This window comes from Plasmodium fragile, assembly GCF_000956335.1.
Source record: "Plasmodium fragile strain nilgiri unplaced genomic scaffold supercont1.1, whole genome shotgun sequence".
NCBI lineage: Eukaryota > Apicomplexa > Aconoidasida > Haemosporida > Plasmodiidae > Plasmodium > Plasmodium fragile.
Window position 1 is genome coordinate 25,054 of NW_012192581.1, and position 19,116 is coordinate 44,169.

At 42.9% G+C, this 19,116-nt stretch overlaps 4 protein-coding genes across 4 annotated transcripts; 1 reads left to right on the forward strand and 3 right to left on the reverse strand.

The window, feature by feature from the left end:
• Positions 1-695: 695 nt before the first annotated feature.
• On the reverse strand, positions 696-2,597 carry AK88_00008 (uncharacterized protein; the record flags this gene model as incomplete). Its single annotated transcript, XM_012477659.1, has 1 exon — positions 696-2,597. The coding sequence occupies one exon, from the start codon at positions 2,595-2,597 to the stop codon at positions 696-698; it is 1,902 nt and encodes a 633-aa protein (XP_012333082.1).
• A 2,432-nt stretch (positions 2,598-5,029) lies between these two features.
• On the reverse strand, positions 5,030-10,316 carry AK88_00009 (uncharacterized protein; the record flags this gene model as incomplete). Its single annotated transcript, XM_012477660.1, has 19 exons — positions 5,030-6,275; positions 6,385-6,419; positions 6,538-6,648; positions 6,756-6,845; positions 6,992-7,090; positions 7,248-7,298; positions 7,455-7,508; positions 7,621-7,662; positions 7,815-7,856; positions 7,986-8,057; positions 8,210-8,536; positions 8,687-8,737; positions 8,857-8,910; positions 9,080-9,142; positions 9,278-9,394; positions 9,537-9,608; positions 9,764-9,808; positions 10,021-10,104; positions 10,260-10,316. 19 exons carry the CDS (start codon positions 10,314-10,316, stop codon positions 5,030-5,032), a joined length of 2,712 nt encoding a protein of 903 aa, XP_012333083.1.
• A 4,044-nt stretch (positions 10,317-14,360) lies between these two features.
• Positions 14,361-16,973, forward strand: AK88_00010 (uncharacterized protein; the record flags this gene model as incomplete). The annotated part of the gene is made up of 1 exon (XM_012477661.1): positions 14,361-16,973. One exon carries the CDS (start codon positions 14,361-14,363, stop codon positions 16,971-16,973), a length of 2,613 nt encoding a protein of 870 aa, XP_012333084.1.
• A 752-nt stretch (positions 16,974-17,725) lies between these two features.
• Positions 17,726-18,496, reverse strand: AK88_00011 (uncharacterized protein; the record flags this gene model as incomplete). Its single annotated transcript, XM_012477662.1, has 4 exons — positions 17,726-17,783; positions 18,022-18,124; positions 18,275-18,365; positions 18,488-18,496. 4 exons carry the CDS (start codon positions 18,494-18,496, stop codon positions 17,726-17,728), a joined length of 261 nt encoding a protein of 86 aa, XP_012333085.1.
• Between the last annotated feature and the right edge of the window lie 620 nt (positions 18,497-19,116).

Sequence of the window (19,116 nt, forward strand, 5' to 3'; positions counted from 1 at the left end):
TTTGAGCGCTGTCCATTTTGCGCGCTCCCCATTTTTCCCTTGTCACACCAACATTTGCTAACTTATACACTCCCCATGAAATTAAGTAATTTACGTGGGACCTGCCTCGAACGGATACAACCGTAAATGGCCCACTAGGGCGCATGGGTCACACAAAAGAAGTAGCGACTCCAATTCCCTGTACCGTGAAACAATGCAGAAAAAACAAAGGGTCCTTTTTTTTTTATATCTAACATGTGGATTTCCTGCCCACGTGCGCACCACGATGTGGCGGCTTTGCACAAAAGGGTTACTCCAGTACCTTCTTTTCTTTTTCTGTCCATCACGTGATAAAAGGGACAGAGAACGATCACTGAGGTCACCCCGCAAAGGTAATTTAAATGAATTAAATTGACAACGTCTATAAGGGGACAGAGCGCCGTGGCAGCTCATTAGGAAGTCAAGCGGAAAACCAAGCGCAAAACAAAAAAAAGAGAATAATAAAAAAGAAAACGAAACAAAATAAAAAAAAACAAAAGGAAATAAAAAGGTACGCTGGAGTGCTCCACAGGTGAGGGCGACGCAGTGGAAAGGCTCGCAGAAGAGGAGCTCAGTGAACACGCAACAACGGGCATATAAAAGTCAGGTTGGGCAACTCGACTCACTCAACCGTGTTTGGTGCTCACTTTCCGGTGGGGTTTCCCCTCCTGATTCACCTACCCCTGCTTCTTTCCCTCCTCCTCCCTCTTCATATCCTCCAGAATGCACGACAGGACAATGTTCCCGTTGTCCGTCAGGACAGGGTCTATGTGTGACCACTCCGGGTGGGTGATAATCTTCAAGTTGTTCTTGGTAAATATTTTCTTCAAATACTGAATGGACCCTTCGGTATCCACCAAGGAATCCTTAATGCCATATACAACTGTAATGGGAAAGGAGCACTTATAAGCATATTTGTCTATGGCCTCAGATATGGGTCCATCATTCATAGCATCGCACCATTTTTTTACATTTGCTGGGGACGTTGACCCACTGGGCGTATATCTAAAGTAAATGTGTTTATAATTATCGTCCAAGTCATCTGTGTAAAACTTAAAAAAATTATGCGTAAATAAATCAGCTGCGGTGAAGAGTAGGCTAGTACAAATTGTTTCCGGCAACATCTTCTGTAGGAATTCTTTACTAGCAAAAATTTGCTTCAGCCACCTGGAAGAGGCCACAAACAGTTGCACCGACTTCATCATATCGTCCTTCTTTTTTAAGACAATGGGCAGGGACAACAGATAGGTCCTTGCAATGCTGCTATTTACAAAGTCGTTCAGACAGCAGCTGATTAACAGTTGTATACTTCCTTGAGAGAAGCCCACGTAGACAATTTTTTCCTTTTGTGTTTTGCTTTTAATGTACTTTATAATTGCTGGGAGATCTTTGGTTGCCATGTCATCGAATGTCCAGTTCTCCATGTCAGGTTCATTTACCTCAATCAGGTCATCATCGTCGTCGCTATCGTATTGGTCTTCACTCTGTTTATTCAAATTAATCAGTTCCTCTACTTCATCCTCGCCCTCTCCTTTTGTTGCTTCCCCATTTTCTAACTCCTTGGGCACGTGCGCGACGTTGCTAGCGACGTTGCTAACCACGTTGGAGTCACAATTGGATGTATCTCCTAACATTCCTGGGGGGGTTGGACTGTCTTCTATTCCGTAGGCCAAATTGTCCTTCTTGCCATTACACTCCTCCTGACTTTTTTTATCCCCCTCGGGGTTGTTCTTCCCATTATTGTTAACAGTGTTATCATCCTTTCTTTCTGCTTTTCGTAAGTTGGTGTTTTTCCTTCCTTCCTCAGGGAAGCTGTCTTCATCATTGGTGCTTCCATTTGTTATGCACTTCTTTTCATCGTCACGAGTGGCACAGCTACTGCCCTGTGCGGCCATCTCTTCACTGACATCCACGCCAATGTCCTTTAAATCCTGCAGGCTGTACCTTTCCCTTAGCTTTTTCAGGGCGTAATTTTTACCCACAAATTTTGTGAAGGCATTTCCCCTATTGTTGCTTATCCACACATCATAATCATTGGCAAAAATGTTGAAGGCTAAAGATTCATACCCTTTGCAAGTATAAGTGATGGATGATTCGAATAACCCATGATTTAAACAAAATACTCCTTTTTTTTTTGAAAAATTATCGTCCTTATTTGTACTTACAATTCGATATAAATTTAATCTGTACCCATCTGCCGTGTATACATAGTGTTTTTGTGCTTTAAATTTTCCGTTCGTTAATTTGAATAGCAGCTGTTCCATGGTGTCCCAGTTATTTTTTTTTTTTTTTTTGCTTTTCCCAATTTTGTACGGAATGCACTCCAACATGAGTTCCTCCTGCGCAACATGCTTGTTGTTACTTTGGTTCGCGCTGCTATGGGTGTCACTCATCGGGGGGCTACTACTGCTGTTGTCACATTCATCATCACCATCGTCAACGTTATTTTTATTGTTATGATTCTCATTCGCATTTCGGTCAGTCAGGTTTGTTGGCGCATAATTTGCTAAGATTTCATTCCATTCGGGCCACGTGGATCCCTGTCCAAAGGACACGTTGCTCGGTGTGTACCCTGACATGTTTCTAAACAAGCAGGGCCGTTGTTCTTTTCCCCATTCGTTGCCAACAGCACTCTTTCTTGTGCTGTTGATGTAATGCCTTGTTGAAGACCAAAATATTCCCAAACGAGGAAGTCTTAAAAAAAATTCTGAATGGTTAATATTTTTTCTAACTTTTGTATGAACGGTTAAGGTAAAAAAAAAACTTTTTTCTTTCTGAGTGGGGGGAAAAAACGGATAGCGATTCATTCACAAAAAAAAGATTCTTCAAAAAAAACAAAATGGAAAGCAACCAAGATTTTGATTATAAAAGTATGCTGACGTGTTTTTTTTTTTTTTTTTTTTTGTTCTTTTTTCTCTAAAATGCAAATTCAAAATAAATATGCACTACTTGTCTGCTTCTAAAACTCGGGTGAGACCTCAGCGGAGGCGCCCTGCGTGTACAAAATGAGTTGTTGTAATATATAGTCCCTCTGCTATCATGCGCAAGCGCATTGCATAGACAGCGGAAGAACAAGAAGCAGAACAGCAGCAACGTATAAATAATACATTCGCCTCTTATATTTATGTACAAAACTGTGTGTTTATCACGCTGGGGAGCGCGTCCCAAGAACTATGTAAGTCACATCACAACTTTAGACAAATTTCATCTGGCTTTCGCGACGCAAGTGGCGAAAAGCTTGACCAAGTTATATACAAGCGGCGAGAACGGCACAGATAACAGGCAAAATTCACAAAATGTACAAAAAAAACAACAAAAAATTAAGAGGTTCTTCGAGTTAATTAAACTAAAAAATATAAAAAAAAAAAAAATTAAATTAAAAAAAAAAAAAAGCGTGACCATTTGAACGCTAAAAAAGGGTTAATTCGGGTCGCTTGCTACGATGGAGAGAGTAAATAAAAAAAAATATATATTTACGGTGGAAGGCGGGTCCGCGTATGCATAAAATATTTATATGTACAATTTAAACGTATGTACCCTGCTTTCATGTGACGAGAACAAATAATCGTGGCTGCGGAGCTTGGTGAAAAAATAATGAACGCTCAATAAGACTCACTCAACGTTTTTTTTAATTCGTTGTGATGCTCATAACGCATTGTTTGTATTGCGGAGAAAAAAAAAACTCGCACCGAGCTCGTAAAAGGGACTGTAGAAAAAAAAAAAAACAAACGCTTCATGTATACTTTTCATACCGCATTAAACCACGTAAGCCCCGTGCCCATGAATGCATAACTCTTGCATGTCGCGCGCGTTATTTCAGAGGCGAACGTTTTTACATGTCAACCAAGCGGCGCACAGGAATGAAGCAAAATTAAAACGAATATAGGGAGAACAAAATCGCGCATTTAATGACCAGTTTGCCAATTTGCTAAAAAAAAACACAACAGCGTTTTTTCGTATAGCGCTTTATTTTCGCGGCAGCAATTTGTCTATTTATTGAAAAATGCTCAATTGAGGACTGCTTTTAAAATGGCCCCGTGTGGGACGTTTTTTTGCAACAGGTGGCACGTTCTATAGCACAACAGCATGTAAACTGCCCGGCGCAGGTCATCAAACACGTATGCGGCGCGTTATGCTCGCGGGTGTAACGTTACGTGTTTACATACGGCGTGTACCTACCTGCGCATGTGCCGTACGTTTGTGCGAGTCATTGTATATATCTCCCCACACCGACACCCTTGAATGAGGGAAACGACAAAAAATTGAAAAAGCAAGTTCGAAAAATTAAACAGGGGCCAAAAGTTTCAGTCAATGGAAAGATTAACAATGAGTACAAAAAAAGGTGAATCACAGCATGCATGTAAAGTTTGTTAAAATGAGCCAAAATGGTATAACCGGGGAAACCGGATAAATTTATACGCATAAGCTATACAAGGCAAATACGCGCATACACTTTTAAACGCTAGTGGGGAGTTGACCGATAGACGGAAAAACCACACCTCTGCGATGACAAACAATGGGCGGCGTGCGAAATTATCAACGAAGGGGCATCACCGCATGCACACACATGTACATAACGTGTACGGAAAAATAAGTAAAAAAAAAATTAAAAAAAAAAAAATGCCATGTTACGAATAAAGAATTCCATTAAAGAATCCGCTATTCGCGCGGATGGAAAGAGAGAGAGAAAAAAAAAAATTAAAAAAAAAAAATGAGCAAAGAGGTTTATTAAATTGTACGAGGTTATTTATCTCCGTTAAAGTTTGCCCTCGCTTGTCCTCTTTTTTTTTTTTTGGTTTTTTTTTTTTTTTGTCCCGTCCTCTTCACCGTCATCTGTATGTTTGACAAATTTAATGCGTTAGCAGCAACCCTTGCGCTGCGTCAACAGGGGGATGTGTTTGTGCCCGCGACACTTGGTTTGCATCCTGCACTTGGTTTGCATTCTACACTTGATTTGCATCCTGCACTTGGTTTCTTGTTGATGGGCCACATACCCCTGATGTGTACACTCTTACATGTACGCAGGGAGGATGCACCAATCCCCGTCGAGGGATGTAAACACATTAGAGCTCTGCTCGCTGCACACCGTTGTAGATGATGCGTCTTGGGACGAGGAGCAGTAGGCGCCCTTCTCCCAGTTGGACAGGAAATGCAACACATACTCCGAGGCGAATCGCACAGCGTCATGCTCGGCTAGCTGCTCATAATTAAAAACTTCGAACAAAATGGCCTCCTCCTTGTTTAGAGTAAGCACAATATTGGTGTCGTTATATTCTGCTGTGCTGGTAAGGGAAGTGGCACTACCAGATGCTCCACTAGGATGTTTTAAACATGACTCAACAGAGTTCTTGCCACCCATGGGAGACACTACTTGCTTTTCCTTTTCTACACATTTTGACTCTTCCTCTGTGTCATTTCCGTATTCGTTTTTCAAATGGAAATGGGGTACACGGGCGCCATCCACTGTGCTTGCGCTGTCTCCCCCATCACTGCCTTGGTTAACGTCTTCACGATTGTTCTCATCACATCCGTTGCTGTCGTGGCTACCCGGGAGAAGCAACATCTCCTTGGCTATATTATATGTATGTAAATTTTCTTCACTCATTTGTTGCTCATTTGGTACTTGCTTTTTATTCCCTTTTGGTGTTACGGAAGAGGGAGACGCCAACTTGGCGTTTTTCTTCCCCACTTCAGTCTTACCATTTGTCTTATTTTCATTTTTACCCATTGCTGTGGCTTCTCCTGTAGGAGATTTTCCATGGTTGCATTTATCCTTGTCGTTTTTAACAAGACGAGTTTTGTTCACTCTTTCACTTCGTTTCTTCCCCTCATTTTCTATCTTAACCTTCTGGTTGGAAGTCCTTAAAATGATATCGCCGTGGGACTTTTCCTTCTCCTCATTGGTCATATAATCAATGAGCGTGCTCACCACATTATTGTATTCAGATTTATCTACTCCTGTCTTTTTCTTCTTTTCATTTTCCTGGGGTGGCATATTTTTGTGCAAGCCGCTAAAATACATGCCTGATTGTTTTTCTTTAATAAGAACTATTTGGGTTCCTTTTTTCGTTACGTACATTTCTTCGAATACATATTTGCAGCTCTGTCCCTTGGTCATCTCTAGGTTCATTTTGTTCTTGCATAGGGCAACACTCTGTCCTCGGCATTTGCTCAGGGGACCTACGTACACCAGACTCTTCACCTCGTCTTCACTGATGTGGAAAATTCCTCTCGTTTCGTTTCTGTAGGAAAGCAGGCTTTGGCGCGGGGGGGGGGAAAGAAGCGGTTATGCGGTTGATCGGGTTATGCAGTTCACCGCTTCTTCGCTTCTACCCCCTCGGCGTGTACACAGACGACTCGACTTACTACTTCTTCCCGTTGTCCTTCTTCACATCCAGGAACTGTCATCGGGGGGGAAGGAAAAAAGGCACAAAAGGATAACGCAATGTATAGAGGATCAAAATAAGGCGCGTGGTGGCCGCAGCGAGGGGATGATGCACCCCGGCCCCCTCTCCTTACCAAGTCCGTGTTGTAAGCACAAATGAAGCGGTGGCTTCTGTTTCCGCTGTAAAGGTACCCATCTCTTGTCTTCAGGATACTCTTGCAAATGTCGACGTAGCCGGACCACAGCTGCGAAAAATAAATAACATTCGTTGTAGCATTACCAAACACATAACGTGGCAACGTGTACATGCAACACGGTGCATGTATAACCGCACACGTGTCGTCACGCTTACCGTTTTTAGAAGAAGCGATTGAGGATGCCCATCAAAGCGCAGGTCATCCCTATCCCGGATTTTGTTCTTAACGATTAATTTGGAAAGTTTCTGCAAAAAAGGAATGTGAGAGAAAATAAAGAGGAGGAAAAATTACCAACCTGGTGATGGTGAAACTAGCTAAAATGTGGTCACACACCATCAACACAAGAACGTGTAGAACATGGTTCAGAAAAAAGAAAGTGGCCATGTCTTACTTGATACAAATCAACTTCAATGTTGCTCATTTCTGTCTTCTTGCTGTCCCATATTTTGCTAAGCTCCTCCTTGTGATTCTTCAGGGACAAATTCTCATTCTGCCGCAGGGGTGGAACGGGCATAAGGGTGGTAAGCAGGCGGGTTGCGCGGACGATGCGTTGTGAAGAGGTCGAGGAGAAGCACAACACACATGCACCCCTTCACCGAGGCGTTCATCACACACCCCGCGCATGAGTGTAAGTGCTCTCATCTCACCTGGAATAGCACCAACTCGCTTTCTTTCTCTTTCAGCTTGTTATATAAAATCTGCGGGAAAAAATTACAAAAAGGTAAAAGTGAAGCAGAGAGACATCTTTTAATTATTACTCGCAAGTGCCTCCAAACGCACACAAAGGGAGACATATGTATATATTTGTATGTAAGTCGACGGGACAGGATTTTCTTAAATTTTCAAAAGCAAACCTCAATAATAGAGTTCCTCTTGAGAAGCTCGCCAGTTTTATTCACTGTATCTTGCTAAAAAGGGAAGACAAAAAAAAAAAAAAAAAAAAAAAAAAATGTGTGTTAAGTAGTGGTATACCTCCTAAAGATACACACTCAGACAGGTGCGTCCTGCAACAATATCTACCTGCAGCTGGCTACTCTTCTCCTTCTCGGTGGCCAGTTCGCTCTAAGGGGTTGAAACAAATGAGCGGTTTTTGAGGGTGTTCCATGAAATTAACATGCAGGTGGGCCATTGAGTTAGTGTGCACAGATGGACAGAAGACGGGGGAAGAGACCGTGAAGCCGATTCGCGGCGATGAGCTGCTCAACCCTGCGTACCTTTAACTCGTGCATCTTCTGGTCCAAGGTGGCGATTTTGTTCTGCGGGGGGGGAGAAAAAAAAAATTAGCCGCAACATTCGCGATGAACTTTGCAGCGACCTTCGTCAGTAACAGCAGCGCTTCCGGCGAGGTAGATCCACGCGGCACCGCCACTTTGCACAATCTTAACCTTGGACAGGGAGGCCTCCTGCTCCAGCGCGCGCACCTTCTGTTCGCTCTCCCGTAAGCAGGACTCCTTCGTCTGCAAAGCGTGTGGGATGGTCAAAAGGGGGCCTCGCTTGTGTGGCTTTGCCCAAATGGCTACTTCACACCGCAGCGCTCTACACGCACGAGAGTGTAGTAACTGCTGTGTGTGTGCGGGCACAGCTCCAGTGCATCGTCGCCCCTCCTTACCGAATTGTCCGACGCAAGATCATCAAGCTCCTTCTGCAAGTCATTAAATTTTATAATTATATTTTTCATGTTGTTTTCCTGTCTGTGTTTTTCCTTGCCCAGTAGGTCTTTATTCGTTTTTATCATTTCTTTCTCCTGTAGTAACTCCGCCCTGCATTTTTCCATGCGCTCTTTTTCTCGGCCCAGTTCGTCCCTTTCCCTGCACAGTTTTTCCCTTTCTCGACTTAGCTCCTCCTTCTCCTTGTGCATCATCTGCATCTCTTCGTGAATTCTATGCTGCTGCGTTTTTATAATCTCCATGTCGATTCCGAGCAGTTTCTTCTCCTCCTGGTTTGGGCAACATGCACAAATGAGCACAGATGTGTGAAGAGGGGCACCGGGCTTGTCCATCCCAACTGTGAGCGAATGAGTGTGTGCCGCATCTGAGTCTACACGTGCGTCTACACATGAGTCTGCATGTGCGTCCATTCTCCTTACCTTTAAGTTGTCAATTTTTTCATTGAGGGTGTCAATGGTGGAGGCTTTTTCCTGCGGGGAAGATCCAATCGCGGTGATGTGTAGCGGTGACGATGTGCCGTGACGATTTGCCGTGACGATTTGCCGTGACCAATCGGAGGGGCAGCCCAACTGGGACAGCCGCAACTTACCTCATTTAACCTCTCCAACTCTCTACATCTTTCCTTCGCGAACTCCAGCTCCTCCTGCAGTGCATTCGGGAAAAGCAGCAAAAAAAAAAAAAAAAAAAAAAAAATTAAATTAAATTCAAAAATAAAAACAAAACAGAATTATTGCATGCAAGAAAACGTAACTGGACGCCTGACCCACTGTGCAGGAGTAGTTCATAAACGCTCCACTCAAAAAAGGCATTACGTTCATGTTGTGCATTTGCGAGGACAGGTTGGATATCTCTTCTTGAATTTCTTTCAGTTCCTCCTGATAAGGGAAAAAAAAAAAAAAAAAAAAAAGTAGTACACATGGTAAGCACTACACTAGCTTGCACAGATGGACAAGAGTGACAACGGAGGAAACACCCACTTGACAAACTGCTGGACGCCAAAGGGGCCTTACCTTATGAGACTCCTTTAACGATGCACAATTTTCCTCCATCTCGTATATGGCTTTTTGGTAGCTCTCAACTTCTTCCTCCAATTTACATTTATCTTCCAGCAATTCTTGGAAGCTTTCCTGCACAGGTTTTTTTTTTTTTTTTTTTTATTATTATTTCATCGTGTGTATATCCGTAGTGATGTTCAATGGTGACACGTAAATGAAAGTGACACTCACAAGTTTTGAGCTCTGCTCCCTTGGAGAGCTTCTTTTATATTACCTGCAAATCGCAGTACTGATTTTCCTTTTCCGCTATCATAGTTTCTAATTTGAGAATTTCCCCTTCGTAATTCTTACAGGAGGTATGCATAATGGGCAAATGTGTGTGTGTAACAACTGTGCTACATATACGACGGCATATACGAAGGCATATACGAATGCATATGCGAATGCAAACGATTGAGGCACGTGTTACTCTTTTTTTTTTTTATGCCATCTCGCCCTTACATTTGTCGCCTCATCCAGGTTTGTCTTGCTTACAATGTAGGAACCCTGCGTAGGACAAGTCGGCGCAGAAAAAGGAAAATAAGTAGCGGGCGAATAAGCAACACGCGAATAAGCAACACGCGAATAAGCAGCAAGCGAATAAGCAGCAAGCGAATAAGCAGCAAGCGAATTAGCAAATGAGCAAAGGCACACACACACACGCCCTTTTATACATGAACTCATATGTGCGCACGTGCGCTGCCCTCCTGCTCGCTTACGTAAACTTCCCGGTAGCTATGGTTCAGCTCCTCGTATTCCTCATATCTCTTCTTTAGCTCTTTCTCCATTTTCTTAATTTCCAGCTAGTAAAAAAAAAAAATAAATAAATAAAATAAAATAAAAAGAAGGAAGAACACAAAATGCAGATTTACACCATTCTTTTCTGTGCTTTCATCTGTGCATTTCAATCAGCACAAAAGGCACACGCCACTTCTTCTGTGTGTTGTGCAATTCGTACTAGTAGCTCCTGGTTGATGGAGTTATTTCTGTGAGCATCATATGTGCATTTAGCCATTTTACCGGCGATCTGCCAAACGGAAGGAAAAAAAAAAAAAAAAAAAAAAAGTGAAATAAAATAAAGCAGAATAAAGCAAAGCGAAGTATTGTCCTGATCAGTGTGGCACCACAATTGAGGAGCTCAACAGCGCACAGCAAATCCACCCACTCGCATAAGCCACACTCTAACAGGTGTGTAAAAATGGAGACATAAATTTTGAATAAAAAAGAAATGATAAGCTTTTCTTACCTTGCGCTAATTTATATATGTCCAGGTTTAAGCTGATTTGTTCTTTTTTTTTTTTTTTTTTTTTTTTCACCTCTTGCACGATATAGCAAGTGGTACAAATACAACAACGCGTTTTTTTTTTTTTTTTTTTTTTTTTTTTTGTGATAAAAATATTTCAAAAAGGCAAAACTGAGGAAACGTTTGCACCCAAGCGAGCATCGATTATTTTTTTTTACCCCTTCACAGTGTTTACAGAAATGTACACAGATATGCTCCTTTGGAAGTTATTGAGCGGATGCACATCACACATCAGTAAGTACATATAGCAGTGTACATATGGACGCTGAATTACTTAAGCGCACATGTAGGGCAGGGGTACATGTGGTGCCTACAAGGATACTCTACAACGTGCGGGTGTCCTTTATTTGGTGTGTTGACATGCCCTCCGTCGTGTTCACACGTGTTTCGTGCTATGTTTCGAATTCTGTCTTCACCGTTCGCGCCTCTTTTTTTTTTTTTTACACTCCACCTTTTTTGGTAAACATGTTCACACGCGTACACAAAATATGACTACACGCACAGGCCGTTCGATAGATAAGACGTGAAGAAATGAAAAAAAAAAAAAAATTGCAACATGCAAAAGAACAATGTTTTGTCTTTTGTACGAGTGGAATGTTTAACAATCACTCGTTTGTTTTAATTTACATGGAGTGCTTTATGGAAAATTTGTTCACCGCATGTTCTTGCGTGTCTTTTTTTCGAGGACAATTAGTAACCACCGTGCGAAGTGCGCATGTAGAGTGGCAAATATCGGGAGGTGAATCGGTATAGGAACAAATGTACGTGGGGCGTACTCGGGATGAACGCAGCGCGTACCATTTACAAAACGCACGTGTAATTGTGCCCACTGGAAAATTTCGCCAAAATTCGCCATACGCACGTTTGCGACGCTTGTACGTTGTAGAATTTCGTTTGTTGCGCGGTTGCGGTGTCTATTTCCCGTTGTGAATGACATAAAATGGGGGAGGGGTTACCGTGCACCGCGTGCATAATTTTTTTTTTTTCTAAAAATATTTTGGACAGCCTTTCGACATTTTTTTCCCTGCTGTTTACTAGCACGAAGCAACCGTTGTCCCCACAGCGTGTCCTGCTTCGTTTTACAAATGCAACGTCGTCTACACCGCTGCTGAATCGGCAATAATTGTCTACATGTGTGCGAACGTCCTATGTGGGGCATTAAGTCAAAGAGGGGGTTTTCCCATTTCGCGCAAGCGAAGCGGTCCACGCGCGTTTTATTCCACGTATATGCAAGTTTGGCGCTGGTTTCACTGGCAGCTGTCTGGATAATTGTGTTGTGTGTTCACGCGCGTGTGTACCCCGTTCACGTTTCTTTGTCTCCAACCATTTGTCCATCTCAAAATTGCTAACAATTTTCGGAACAATCGCCTGTACAATCAGGTAAAAGTTGCATTCTTTTTTTTTTTTGTAGCTAACCAAAAAGTGGAAAAAAAAAAAAAAAAAAAAAATATATTATTGGACAAAGTGAGTGTTCGCTATTTTGGACACACGTGTGTGTGTGCGCTGTTCTTTTTGCACTGTGGACTCGCTGACCAACTGGGAGTAAACAAACGAATGAGATGAAGGGGGGGAGAAATAGAATAGAACAAAAGTAAGAAAATGTCAACTGTGGACCACCTACATTTATGTGCGAGTTGAAGAATATGCCATAATGCAGTAAAACGTATAATAATGTTGTAGAGAGAGAGAAAAAAAAAAACAGACAGCCATTTATGCGCATGGCAAAAGTGCTAACTTTAGACCACCGTTACGTGTACGTAACTTTTATTCTTCCTACTTTGGCACATGATTTTGCAATGCCTTTGTATCGTTCCGCTGAATTGCAAATATGTAGTCCCGTCCGTATAAAAATGCGCAAAGTGGTGATTTGGCACAAATGGGCGTGTTAGCTAAATGTTTTTTCAGGCCAGTTTTATTGTCTTAAAAAATGGCCATTCATTATGACTCCCTATTAGGGAGAGAAAATGGGAGACCGCCCGGCAGTTGGAAAGTCCATAAATTGAAAGCTACACTCTGCTTGTGATATGTTCGCGCTTTGATTTGAAGCACTTGATTGGGAATGTGCGCGGAACAGTTTTTTCCTTTCTCCCCAATTATGAGGAGTAAACTTCGGGGGAAGGAAAGCGAAATGGGAGAGAGTACCCAGTGGTACATAAGAATAAATGCGTAAGCGATCATGCTCACCGCACAGTTGCCATCCATAGGCAGATTATTTTCCTTTCCAGTGACTGCTTTTGTAAAAATATTCCCCACGAAGGAAAATATGTAACAGGAACATACATGTATGGGAATTCTTTCATATAGCCCATCTTATTGTACGCACCATCATACTTGCCATGTTTGTGTGTTCCCTTTTGTGAGTCCATTTGTATGGCACCAGCTGTGCGCACGTTCGCCTTTCTGCTTTTGTTCACATTTACGTGTACGTGCGATCACGTATCCTTTATGCCTCTGCGTGTCTATACTGGTAAAAGGACGCGGGTAGCCTTTTTTTTTTTTTTTTAACATTCCATGCATGTAACGTGGAGAATTGAAGCTGACAAGTTTCCATATCATGCCACGGTGAAGCTTCTCTCTCGCAAAGGGACGATATAATTTGGCCAAAAAAAAAAAAAAAAAAAAAAAAAGGGAGACCAGTGAAGGACAGTGCCCATGCTGCTGTTTCCCCTCTCGCAGATATTTGGTGAACTCGTGGTAAATGGAAAAGAAAACAAAAAAAAAAAGGGACATTACTTGGCAGCGAAAAAAAAAAAATAAACTAAAATAAGCCAACCGTAGAAATAAAAACAGATCGCACTGTTAGCCAAGTGAGGCATACAAATGTGTTCGCGCATCGCGCATGCATTTGGAAATAAAAAACGGGTGTGGAAACTGATTCACGATGCGCTGGTATAATCCTCCCTCGTCGTTAGAAGGAAAATGTCGCTGCAAACGAGAAAGACGAAAAAAAAAATAATGCGCCGTAAATGTTCTCACAGTTTTGTCGTGCTGATGGGAATAAAATGAGAAATGTTTTTTTTCTCTTTTTTTTTTTTTATCGTCCTTTCTTGTGGTAGGGTTTCACACATCCCGTTGTGATGAATTTTTTTTTTCTGCTTTTGTTTTTTCCCTTCATTTGAGGCACATAGAAGAGTCCGCGGAAGGGTAAATCGTCCAGCGTCCACTGACACGCTGCAGATTGATGAAAGAGGTGTGAAGTGGGGGATTGCTGTGTTACCAAAATAGCTACTCATTAACTACTAGACTACCACGTTATGCCAAAACGCACTCACGCGTTTCTAGCCCGGACGCTGCACACAGCTGAGGCATAACTGTCCTTTGCAAATTCTCCTCTCTGGGGAAGAATAGCATCTACATTTATGTTCTACCAAATTAGGGGAAGAGGACAAAGGCGCGCCTGGGGGAGGGGAGTTAGGCCAGTTTTTGTGTGTCGCCCTTGAAGGGGAGATAAAAATAGCGCCTTCACACGGTGCACAAGAGGTGTAGGTATTGACACGATGCAAATGGTTCTTTGTAAAAATAAAAAACTCTCCATTTGTGCACTCATCGTGAGGTTGTAACCACCGCACAGAATACATTAAAGAGGCATACACGTGTATACTGTGCGTGCGTGTGTGTGTGTGTGTTGCATGCCTTTCCGTCACGAAGGGGCAGTGCGTGTGTGTAAGAAGTAGAGGACGGATTAGCTTACCGTCGCAGGAGAGAAGGGGCACATCGTGCAAAAGGTATCTTGTCCCACTCTGGGTTGACAGCAAAATGGTTGAACATGGATGCAGTCTGTTAATAAAAAATTTAAGCTTCCACACCAGTCCACACAAAATCAGGCAAATCTTCCAGAGCTTTGGTAAAGTGCGAGATGTATATTTACCCCTAGATCATTACACAAGGAGGCCCAGAGGCTTCGGTTTTGTCGAATATTATGAACCCCAGTATGCAAAAGAAGCCATGAACATTTTGAACCATTCGAAGATAGACGGTAATGAAATTAAAATAATCATTGCTCAGAATAGGAGGAAGTCTCCAGAGACCATGAAGATGTATCAACACCATGCACGTGAAAGTAGGTACAGAAGACATCCTTATCGGAGTGACAGTAGGGGTAAAATAATTCTTCACACAAGCAGCGCTAGATCAACTAGACATGAAAGACACCAATATTGCCGAAGTAAGAGTCGCATAATGCATAAAGAGGGCAAAAGGGAAAAAATGGCTAGCAGATACCGGCCTGGTAAAAGATACTCAGACAGCGTTTCCACCTACAGCGCGTCTTCTTCGTACCGTTCGCCTTACAGCAGGGGGAGCAATCGTCGGAGCGCTCTAAGACGACGATGCACTCGAGGAAGAAGTCGCAAAGTGAACAGAAGCGGGAAGAGGGGCGCTGTCAGGAGTGCGAGCAGCACCACCAACTACAGTTACAGTTACAGCGATAGCGACAGGGATAGCAGCCGTGACAGTTACTGCACGCAGGAACGCGACAAAGGGAGAAGCAAAGTCAAAAGGAAAAACACGAAAGGGGGACAAAGAAAAGGCCAAAGGGACGCAACCAGAAAAGGAAGAAAGAGGAAGAAAAGAGAGACGTTTAGCAGAAGTGTCAGTCTCAGCAAAAGCGACGGGGAAAGCAACGGGCACAGCAAAGACGGTGGACGACCCGTAAAGGATCCTCAAAAAGACATCGAAGGAGGAGGCGCAAAAGATACTGAAAAGAATACCCCTAAAGACATGCGAGGAAGAATCTGTAAAAGCTACTCCACCGAGGAGGAAAACCAACCTCAGGAACAGACTCACCATGACGCAGACTCACTCGAACGTGGCGAAGGAGTAGAAACAAGCAGAACGAAGAAACAAACAAAGTCAAGTAACAATTGCAGTGAAGATACAACCCTAATCAGGGATCCAAACGGAAAAGGAAATTCAAAGGAGGAGCCACCACAACTGAATTATCAACACAGCCCAACCAATGGACAGAATGAAAAAGAATATTTGCTCGACCGATGGGAGGAGACAAAGAAAAGCAAAGAAGCCAAGTCCGCAAGTCCCAGCAGCAACGGCCATGTAAACTGTGATGGAATGACTCCAGAGGAAGAAAGAGACGAAACGTATGCGCAAGGAGAGTCACCACCTTCAATGAGGGTAAATGGAAAAGGCAGCAATATGGACGCAAGTACAAATAAAGGACGTGGATCCTCGCAAGGGATGCAGGAGGAAAGCTCCTCCCCCAGCGTGACAAAAAAAAAAAACATATCTCGTCCCACCATTGCAAGTGACACAAACAACACACAGAAGGACCATCTCCCAAGTGGTGAAAAAGAAAATGGTAACGGAGTAGACACAAGGAGCATAGCCAGTAGTAGTGCCATCGAGGAGGACAAGATGCACCTGAAGGAGGACGCGGAATTGTGTTACTTAAGTCCATATGATAACGCAAATGGGGCAGACAACATCCACTCTGGGGAAGACTGCAATGGCGGGAATGCCAACGCGTCCAGCAGGACTGGCTCGACTGACTCGACTGGCAGCACCTACAGAGGATGCAGAACACAACACAAGGAAAGACATGCACATGAAGGGAACAGAAAAAAAAAAAGAATTCATGAGAGTCATTCAAGTGATAGGTCCACAACGGGGGAGAAGACAAGTGTTCGTAGTAGATCGAGGGAGAGGAGAAGCGGGAAAAATGCGAATGGACACAGGAGCATGATGCAAAATGGACGAAGAAACAGGAGCAGAATAACATTAAGTATAAGTGAGAGTAGGACAGCGCACAGAGGTAGAAGCACCTGTGATGATGCGCGAGAATCGCCAGATGGAAAAAGGGGCGTCGCGAAGAGGAAAAGGAGCAGCAGTGGTAGAGATCATGAAAGTGATGAGAGCGACACACGGAGGTTAAAACGCGCGCGCATGTCCGCAGATACAGAGGACACCCCTCGAGAGAAGCGAAGCCGCCAGGGGAAGAAAACCCGAAAGGGTAGCAACTCGATTGGTAAAAGGAAACACAGCAAAAGGGAGAAGCTGAAGAGGGAGAAAAAAAAAAAGTCGAAAAAAAGCAAGTCAAAAAAGGACAAGTCCAGGAAGAAGAAATGCAAAAAAAGCAAGTCACAAAAAAAATCATATCACAGCTCGACCTACAGCCAAAGTAGAAGAAGTGGGTCCTCTGCTGTATCGTCCGTCGAGAGCAGTAGTTCCCACAGCGATTCCTCTAAGATGGAAACAGGTAGGAAGCACTCTTCTGCGAACGGTTCCAAGGGGAAGGCACGTAAACGAGACGCGCGAAGGAGGAGGGAAAGGAAGGTAGACAGCGACATGTCTGATGATTGCTCCTCCTCCGTGAGCTGTGAAAACTCCCCTCCAGTGGTTCGAAGCAAGCGTTGAGCCCGCGTATGAAGACGCAAAGGGGTGGAGAAAAAAAAAGTCTCCGTTTAGCCAAGCTTCACAATTTTGTATGATCATCCGAAGTAACGTTGAAGAGGAGAACTCCCCTCCTACTGTTGCACCGGTAAACCTACTCACGCTTGAAACAAAGAGCGTGACGGATCAGTGAGCACAAAAAAATGGGAAAACCATTTCAGCAAAAGAGTGGCGAAAGAAACAATTGGACATAACTCGATGGGGTCCCATTTTTGCATTTTTCGCACGCTGGCCTATCCATGGAAAAGTTTTCCTGAGGCTCCAGTTTTGTGAGACATGTTGGAGCGATGTTGTTGTTTCCCATTCGCACTAGCCGTAGGGATGCACGCGTATGAATTTTTTTTTTTTTTTTTTTTTTTTTTTGTTTTCTTTTCCATTCGGTGCAATCACATTTGTGCGCATGTCTACTGCCTCTCCTCATAAATATATGCCAGACTTTTACTGGTACCAAGGGGAGTAAAAAAAAAAAAAAAAAAGGAAAATTAAAATTAAAATTAAAAATGAAACGAGTTAGTGTTAATTAAGCGAGGGAATGACAACAATGTTGGGGGTCATTAAAAATTTATCTTAACAAAAAAAGAAAAAAAGAAGAAGGAAAAAAAAGAAAAAGTCTACATGGAAAGCGCTTTCCGGTTCATCCATACAATACGAGTAAGGATGAACACGCTTGGGAAAGCCTCTCAAAGTTGTCACAACACTAGCTGTGTGCTTGTCTTTCACTTGGGGGAATTTTCTGTCTCCTTGTCTTCCCGAATGTATAGTATGTTGTTACACCTGAAGGGAGGAAGGAACAAAAAAGGTAAACATGGTGCACCCACTTTTGTAAAACTGCTCATACAATTCTGAGTGATTTGAAAGGGGGGGGGGGGTTTTCGTCCTATTGTCTAAGTGATGGTGTTGGAGGGAAAAAAAAAAAAAAAAAACGCTCTTGGACGACCCCCCCTCCCCACAACACACACCACCACGGCAATGTATCACTTGATGAAGCAGTCATACAGGGAGGTAGGCCTACCTTAAGAATATTTCCCCCAGGGTGCCTTTGTACTCTCCATGGATCCATTCTTCCGCGTTCGCCAGCCTTATGTTGATGTAGGCGTCGAAAGATTTAAGGTTCCCTGCGGTGTAAAAGCAAAAGAGGAGGGCCAGGTTTTCGATTGCCATTATATATTTTTCACTTGTGCATTTCTTCTGGAGGGAATATTGGCGGTACATGTCCCCCCATGCAGTTGCACAGCAGTCGGTGCGTACGCGACTGATTAGCTTACCCTTGTATTCCATGCCCCATTTTAGCTTTATGATCACTCGGTTCCCGGCCAGACTATTCAGGAAGGGCTTAGGGTTGAGAGGAGCTGTTCCCTAAGAGGTGAAAAAAAAAAAAATGGAGATAAAAAAATGTGGGGTCCATGTTTTATCGCAATATATCTTTACCTTTCCTTGTCATTTTTTTTTTTTTTTTTTTTTTTTAAAACTGCTCTTACCACTGACATATCTTTATTTCTATACAATTCTTGGGGGTGAAGTAAAAGTTGGAGGGGGGCAGAATGGTACAAAGTTGCAACAGATAAAAGATATACAAGTACAGCTAGCGCGATTAAAATGGGGGGGGGAAAATAAGGAAGAAAAAGAACACTTGAAATTGATTCGCCTATTTTTTTTTTTTTTTTTTTTCCTTTTTTCCTTTTTATCTCAAGGCGGTGGGGGATAAGTAGTAGCTGCTTGGGGCTCAAATTGCGTTTTTATATTTTTCAAAAAGTTTCTGCATTGGGGGGGGAGGCTTTATCTTTTCCATATTTTTCTCGTTGTTGCCTTATTTCCGTTCTTTGAATTTTTTTTTTTTTTTTTTTTTTTTTTTTTCCCACGCACGTGGTTTTTCAATTTTCCCCGCCGTTTGACACCCCTCGCCGCAGCGCCGTACCTCAGGTCTACCGCCACGCCACGAAAAGGCGAAACGCCGCGCTGTGGAAAAGGGGCACCACACCAACCGACAAGCAAAGTAAATCGCCAAACACAGCAATACAATTAAATTAGCGTTGAATGTAGCAAACTATTAAAATTAAATATTGAAATGGATCGAAAGTTTAAAAATTAAAAAAAAAAAAAAAAAAAA